Source organism: Egretta garzetta, unplaced genomic scaffold (assembly GCF_000687185.1).
Source record: "Egretta garzetta isolate BGI_Z169 unplaced genomic scaffold, ASM68718v1 scaffold323, whole genome shotgun sequence".
Classification (NCBI taxonomy): Eukaryota; Metazoa; Chordata; class Aves; order Pelecaniformes; family Ardeidae; genus Egretta; species Egretta garzetta.
In genome coordinates, this window is record NW_009259435.1 from 3,238,202 (window position 1) to 3,246,087 (window position 7,886).

At 38.6% G+C, this 7,886-nt stretch overlaps 1 protein-coding gene across 1 annotated transcript in view; it reads right to left on the minus strand.

Moving 5' to 3' along the window:
* Positions 1-7,886, minus strand: part of ACER3 (alkaline ceramidase 3) — a 44,698-nt gene that overhangs the window by 25,334 nt on the left and 11,478 nt on the right. Inside the window, exons 4-6 of the mRNA XM_009637118.2 lie at positions 4,646-4,698; positions 2,325-2,406; positions 1,174-1,209 (exon numbers count right to left, since the gene is read on the minus strand). Of these exons, the coding sequence (XP_009635413.1) occupies positions 1,174-1,209; positions 2,325-2,406; positions 4,646-4,698 (171 nt within the window). The remainder of the gene's footprint in view (positions 1-1,173; positions 1,210-2,324; positions 2,407-4,645; positions 4,699-7,886) is intronic.

A 7,886-nucleotide genomic window follows, 5' to 3' on the forward strand; every position in this document is an offset into this window, starting at 1 on the left:
GGCGGGGGGGGAGGGAGCAAGCGGCTGCATGGTGCTGAGTTGCCAGCTGGGTTAAACCATGACAGTCCTTTAAGTCACTTCATTCAAAACCAGTTATAAGGAGCTCAGTAAAAGCATCAGATTGCCACTTTCACCCCAGCCAGTACCTTCCTGCCAGAAGTGTAAGTAGGGGGAAAACCAGAAAGGATTTAATTAACATTATCAAAAAAAAAAACAACCCTGCAAGTTTCTTTTTTTTTATCTAGAGGTAGAGTAAAAATTCATGTTTCTAGGAGAGATTATTTGGAGCAGCTGAGAATTTATTTTATTCATCAGCGCTTCACTAATCCACCAACAGGAATCACAATATCATTTTTACAACTGCTGATGCAGCAGGCACATTTTGACAAGCGGTGGCACTACCAATTTCTGAAATTAAGGGTTCAAAAGCTCTGTCCTGCAAAGAGCTCGGTGCTTTTGCTTGGCAATTTTTCAGCTGTTATCCCTAATAAAAAAAAAAATCATAAATGAGGGAAAAGTACTCACGGCATACATAAACGAGTATGATTTCTAACCTCCAATGAAGAGGCAAGCGATGCAAGTCTTATCCCTACAGGCAGTGAATGCATATTAATACTCTTGGGCTGCTACAAAAGGAACCTGTACCAAATGTGCCATTAACCAGTCCGCTACATAACACTAGAAGCCATTCTGTGTTTAAATTCAGCTTGAATTTACACAAAGTACAACTGAGTAGTTAAAAAAACCCCTGAACTAATATGTTAGAAGTGGAGAGAAGAACATGGTAAGTCACCCAAGCCATGTTACAATCTCAGGTCACAGTTTCACAGCTGCTGCTAATTGAAAGAAGCAGACAAGGACTCATTAAGCCCTCCCTCTCACACACACCTTAGCTTATAGTGAGGGTCACCTCGTTACACTTGCCATTGATAAAAACCCCCACAAAATATTAGGTCAAATGCTAAACCACAACACACATTAAACTATTCCAGTTTTTCAGGTCATGAAGTTATAAGATGGCAACATGACAGGCAGCAATACTGCTTAAGGAAAAAGCAAAAGGCAAATGGTCTTGCCTTCCATCTTCCTGCCAGCTAAAAAATCCTGTAAATGTTCCACTAAAACAGCATAGCGTAAAACCAAGATTAGCTTCTCCAACAGAGAAAGATTTACCTGATGGAATACAGGCTCTTTCAAATTTAAGTAAATCTGGAAAGAGTAAAAAAGAAAAAAAAATATAAATAATTAGCAACAGAGAACAATCACAATATTATTCATCTAAATATTGCCAAGACTTGTTCTGTTAGAATCAAGACATGACTGCCTATTCATGCACCATTAAAGTTGATTAAACATTTAAAGTTTCTTCTGGCAAAACCTGAGATTTTAACTGTGGAATTACTTTAAACTAAGAAGCACAAGAAGAGACATTAGCATCTAAAATCTCCTCATTTAACAGAGTTGCAACACACACAAAAACAATTAAGATGCAGAAATTACCAGACGCATTCTCGATATGCATTGCAAGAAGAAAATGTACTCTACTTTGACTTCCTATTATTAATGTTTTTGGCAATGCTTTAACATTTCAACTCATTTTACAAAAAGCTCTTTCTATTGTTAACTCATTTAATTTCTGCTTTTGAAGAGAGAGGGCGCTAGACCTCATAACAATTTTTAGGAGGCACAGAAGAGAACAGTCAAGTATTCTGAAGGCAGAGGATGACCTGTAACACTTCTTTTAAGAAAAGGTTCTCAATAAAAATAATGAAGGAGATTCCATCTGTGGTTGCCAGCCAGCACAAAACTGCTTTTATTCATAAAGGGAGCACACGGCACTGAGAAAGGGAATCAAGTTAGCCATGACACAGTTAAATTTCTTCTAATTTTTTTAACAGCTAAGTGCCTTTCTTATTCTGGCTGTTGTTTTAAAACACCAGTCAATATCCTGGACTGTGTAACAGAGTTCACTTTTTGCAGTCTGTTGAACAAGATTATTCTCATTTCTGTAGATGAATTCAAGCGAGGGAAAGATGAGGAATGCAACTTGTCCAAGGTCTCAAAACAAGTCAACAGTGACTGCTTTTCTCACATTCCTACTCCAGCAACTGGATTACTGCTTTTCTTCATTTATTCTATACAGTGGGTTAGATAGAAAGGTTTCAGGTTTCTCTGGCCCGCACAGGATTTTCCCAACAACAGAATAATTTGTCCTTCTTGACTAGATGTGAGATAGATTCAGCACTGCCTGTGTAACATCCCTTCACTGGCAGGAAAACTGTCAACCTACAGGTGAAAATGTCGTATTAGAAAAAGTTACTTACTATGCTGACTACGAAGCTGTATGTTATTAACAAGAAAAGCAGCGGATAATTGACTGTGTTCTTGTACTTGAAACATTCATACCTGGAACAGAACATAAAGGAGAGTGATAACATTCATCACTTACCATATGAAGAACACATTTTTCAAGGTATATTATCACAAAATTTGTGAGCAAATTGATCCAAATGAGTCTTAGGCCCTTCAAGAAATTGTAGCTCCTCCAGTAAAGATGTGTCATTTTTATATAAAAGTTCATACTTTTACCAATAAATACTTTTTTTAAAAAAAATCTAGTGCAAAAACCCCAATAAGCTCATACATATACAAAAAATAACCTAGGCAGCAGAAAGAGTTTGGGAAGCAGAAGCGTTTTCAGAAGGCACTTAAGGGGTGATAATGGATGGCAAATTAGAAATGAGTTTAAAATGTAATACAGCTGCCAAAACCCATGACATCTGTGAGCTAAAGGCAGTGTGGGAAAGGGACTGCCTTACACAACAGTGAACTCTAGAGATCTGTTAAAATGCAGATTGTTTATCGCTTTATTACAGTCACAGTGCAGTAAATTTGCTAGATTGGGTACTGGTAGAAGCGGAAAGTAAAACCAGCTGATAGCTCCCAGTATGTAAAACAACTAATTAAAATGAGCTTTGCAATCTGTACGCTACACTTCAGTCACAGTTGTGATGGAATTACACACACACGCATCCCAGACCACATCTCCATCAGAAAAAGAGGTCCAAAAAAACCAATAAAAAATGAATTTTGGGAAGTGCAAAGTCATTAGGGCTAAAGGAAGTTGCCTGTATAACTCCAAGTTACATCTGCCTAGTTTATTTGTTTATAAACTTTTGGAAGCAGACACCATCATGGGTGAATAAAAGGCAACAAAGAAGAAACGTGTAGGAATATTTAGGGGGAAAAGAAAAAAAAATCTACAAGACAGCACAATGTGCTACACTGCAAAATGGCTTGCCAAAGTACACAGCTTGAGAGCCAGTAGGACTGAAAGATGTGTAAGGGAATGTTGTGTGCAGAACCACCCCGCCACCTACCTTCAAGAAAACCGAAACGATTATTAAAGGCCTCCTAAACTAAGCATTAGCTCATTCTTCAGAACATTTTAATTACTACCAAACATACATACACAGAATCTTATTAGAGCTATAAATGCAATAACAGACTTCAGTGCTTTTGAAGATAATAGAGCAACCATTGCACAAAATAAGCACGATTATTTTTTCAAACCGAGTTTTATAGCCACTTCTCATCTTGTTCCCCAATCACATTCAAATCAGACCAAATAAATGCAAAGGCAATTTTAAGGAGATAGGGAGCTACAATGAAAATATTTCCACTAACAGAGGCATTATGAGTCTGAGTTTGCAGAATGGAAATATTTTCATTGTAGCTCCCTAACAGAGGCATTATGAGTCTGAGTTTGCAGAAGCCATACTAATGTATGAATCACAAACCAATGGTAATTTCCACAGATGTGGGTTTAGTCCTGTAGCATCCCATCTCCACTGTAAGCTACCAGTAATCTTCACCACAGCTATTCCGATTATCAACGGCTGAGTATTTGCTATGTTCAAAAGCAAAAAGACAATTTTTTTTATCTTTTTGTCTGCAACAAGTTGATTCATGATTTGGATTTTCCAAGTGACAAAACAAATCATGTTAAATCCAGGCCTTGCAGCAACAGGCAAGAAAAAGCCAACTTACAATATCTTTACAGGTGCCAAATGAAATTAAATGGGAAAAAACATCCTGGCATGGCATTAAGGTGACATGCGTGTTCCAAGACACTCTCCACAAAATACGCACTCAACTCTTCATAAAATCTTTTTTTCTTTACTTTTCCAGATGAGTGGAAAGCAGGTTTAACCAGAAATCCGAAATTTGCATTCGGAGTCAGACTACATCATAGAAATTACAGCTCAAAAAAATTACAATGTTGGTAATTTTGTAGATGTTACTGAAGTTGATCTTATTATGTCCGCTGTTTACATACCAAGTAACACTGAGCTCTGAGTGTATACTACACAAAGTCTTTAACAAGAGTTGTTTTTTTTTTTTCCTGTTAAACAAACACTAGTAAAACATCTCTAAATTAGCAAAAACCTATGACTAAAGTCAGCCTGGTGCTCTAATGGCCAGGTCATAATTCTGTACTGCTAGCAAAATTGAGATCTCACCGAGATCAGTTGAAGCTTCAGTGTCAGCCTCGCTATATACTAGATTGGAAATATAGAATCTGTGAGGCCCAAAGTTAGTATTTCATAAATATTCAGAAAAAAAACATTTAACAAATACTTACAGGCAGTAGACAAACACACAACAACTGTATATCATTGGCAGTTCATCCAACAGCTACAAAAAGCAGAGACATCAAAACATGAAAACTACTTTTAACTGACACGCTTGTGTAAGTTAATTACGGAGAGATAAGTCTTAAGAAAACAGGAGGTTTTAAGTCATTTGGATATTCACTTTCTTGACTGTACTTCAATACACAGCAGTGTCAAAGCCTACCCAACTACTGAAAGCTTGCTGCATTAATATGCTTATTACTCTGAATCTTTTGAATATTACATTTCATAAAAAGCCCATGCCTTCAAAGGATCATGCCGTTTTCATTCATACCTCTCGAAACATTTATAAAAATTAGTTTTGTAAAGTCAGATTGAATAAGACCACCCCACTTACAGCCTGCTCCATACAGCCAGTAGCATTTTCTTACTTCTGTACAAACTTCAAAAAGAAACCAAAATAAATTTTTTCCATAACATGAAATAGAACTTTAGCCCATTAGGAAGTACCTTGGCATGTGCTTGCATGTTTACTTCCTAATTTTGGAAATTTCAATTTCTTGCATTGTTTTAATTCAGAGACAGGGTTTTGTTTGTTTGTTTGTTGTGGGGTTCTTGTTCCCCTCCCGCCTCCCCCCAAATATGACTGCCATTTAACATTTTATTGTCTTAAATAATTTTTATACTCTGGGAGAAGACTGGCATGTTACAGCTAAACCAGTTATTTCTCCAGGAACATGCCACCTTAATGGAATGAAAATAGTCATCACAAGAGAGGTGATTTCTCAAGAATATGTACGCTCAAAATTGCCATTTATTTATCATTAGAAGGGAAAAAAAATCGTAGCGTCATTCTCTTCTAAAACTTTGCTCATCAAAAACCATTAAATTTCTGCTCATAAATACATAGTTAAACTTACCTCCTCTTATGAAAGACTGAAAATCATGAAAATGCATAAGTATACAAATGGATCAGTGAAGATCCACTGCCTCCGATTTCTACTACGTTAAGCAAACATTAATAGCAAGGCATCTTTGAATTGTTAGACCAGGTTTGACTCTCTTCTAAGAAAAACAAGACCTGGATACAAACACGATTTTGACCTTTTTCCATCATCACCCTGCAAGTTGTCGATGGCCATGCCTGTAGAGAAATTACCTTCCTACTACTGGTACAGGGTACTTAACGAGTTTACAACCATGTTTTTCTGAATAATGAGACACATTAAGAGCAATAGCAGCTCACACGAACCCTTTTATAAAGCCATCCTGATTCTGCTCGATTTGGGAGAATTTTTCTAACTGCACAGGCAAAAAGCTTTGGTTTAGATTTGAAATTTCATATTGGAAAAAAAAAGCAAGCCATCTAGTTCTTTACAGAAGGCGAGAGATGTATTATTCTCAGTGTGAACTATTAGCTTTTTGTGGTTTTGGTCATAGAAACTTAAGGAAATGTTTCACATGACTGCTAACAGATCTAGCGACTCGCTGCCACTGCAAGGGCAGGTCCTGCTTCTTCACCCACACTTCCACTGCTTCTCTCAAGCGAGGCAGTCACACTCATCAGACCCACGGTGAGCCAGTTCCAATGGTATCCTGGGGTGTATTAAGAGGAGTGTGGCCAGCAGGGCGAGGGAGGTTCTCCTCCCCCTCTACTCTGCCCTGCTGAGACCCCACCTGGAGCACTGGGTCCAGTTCTGGGCTCCCCAGTTCAAGAAAGATAAGGAACTCCTAGAAAGAGTCCAGAGGAGGGCAACTAGGATGATAAAGGGACTGGAGCACCTCCCCTACGAGGAAAGGCTGAGAGAGTTGGGCTTGTTCAGCCTGAAGAAGAGAAGACTGAGAGGGGACCTTATCAACACATACAAATATCTTAAGGGCGGAAGTCACGAGGATGGAAGCAGTCTGTTTGCAGTGGTGTCCAGCGACAGGACTAGGGGCAATGGGTACAAACTGAAACATAAGAGGTTTCAGTTGAATATGAGGAAAAACTTCTTTACTTTGAGGGTGACAGAGCACTGGCACAGGCTGCCCAGGGAGGTTGTGGAGTCTCCTTCTCTGGAGATATTCAAAGCCCGCCTGGATGAAGTCCTGTGTAGAATGCTCTAGGAGAGCCTGCTTTAGCAGGGGGGTTGGACTAGATGATCTCCTGAGGGCCCTTCCAACCCTTGCGATTCTGTGATTCTGTGAACAGCTGAGCCAGCACACGACTAACCTCGCAGAAAGAATTTTAAATCCCCAAATCCATGCATTATAGCATCAGGGACCGCAAGAGGTAGCACAAAGAAAGTATCAGGAACATAGATGGCAGCTGGAGCTAAGAGGCATGCTAGGTGGCACCTTGCCATCACGTTAGCTTATCTTCACTGTGATGCCTTAGAGATGAAAAAAATAGAAGCAACAGCTGAATTCAGCCTTATACTAATCATTATCATTTGTAAGTTCAGCGATATGCTTTACTAAGTCTGATAGGAATTAGCTGCAGAATTAATTCATGTAGCTCTCAAGAGCGTGAGTCATTTAAGGCCTCAGAAAAGAAAAAGGGTGGGGGGGGAGGGAAGTAAGAAAATACAATATAGCAACATTTTTCAAATTTGGACAGCTGATTACACTCTTAAGTTCATACACTGGCAGCATCTCAGGGACGTAACGGTAACATCAAAGCGCCTCTCAAAAGATCGTAGTTAGAATTTGCTTGCAGAAGCCAATGGCTTCCATATCCGAAGATATTAATGCTTCCAGAAATACTGTCAACAGCATGACCGAACACGTCTGAACAACAAAGAAACATGGATAGAAGGAAACTTGGTGAGCTGATTTCACTGGTTAAATAAGCAATTTGGATTCTTGAGGAATGCACAGTGAAGCAGATTCCCATAAAAAATAAGAGAAAAGAGAGGTGATCACTTCAGAAGTATTCTAAATAACTGCTTTCCAGACCAGAAGCTTTAGCATTTCTCTTAATTAAACAATCTGAATTGAACATTTACAGTATTAAGACTGCGAAACAAATGTAAAAAAGAAAACAAACCCTCTCTTCAAACAGCTACTGATGCTGACTTTTAATCATAACAAGAGAGAAAGCGAATGAGAAAAGATTATTTACCGGTTGAAATGTTTCCTCTATGGAGACTTGTGAGCTAGCAATCAGAGTAATTATGGGCCACTTGCAGATTTCACTTGGCTGCCAAAATAATAAGCGTACTTTCTCTGCCTCACACAAAGCCTTTTACACCAGTGGGAAAGAAA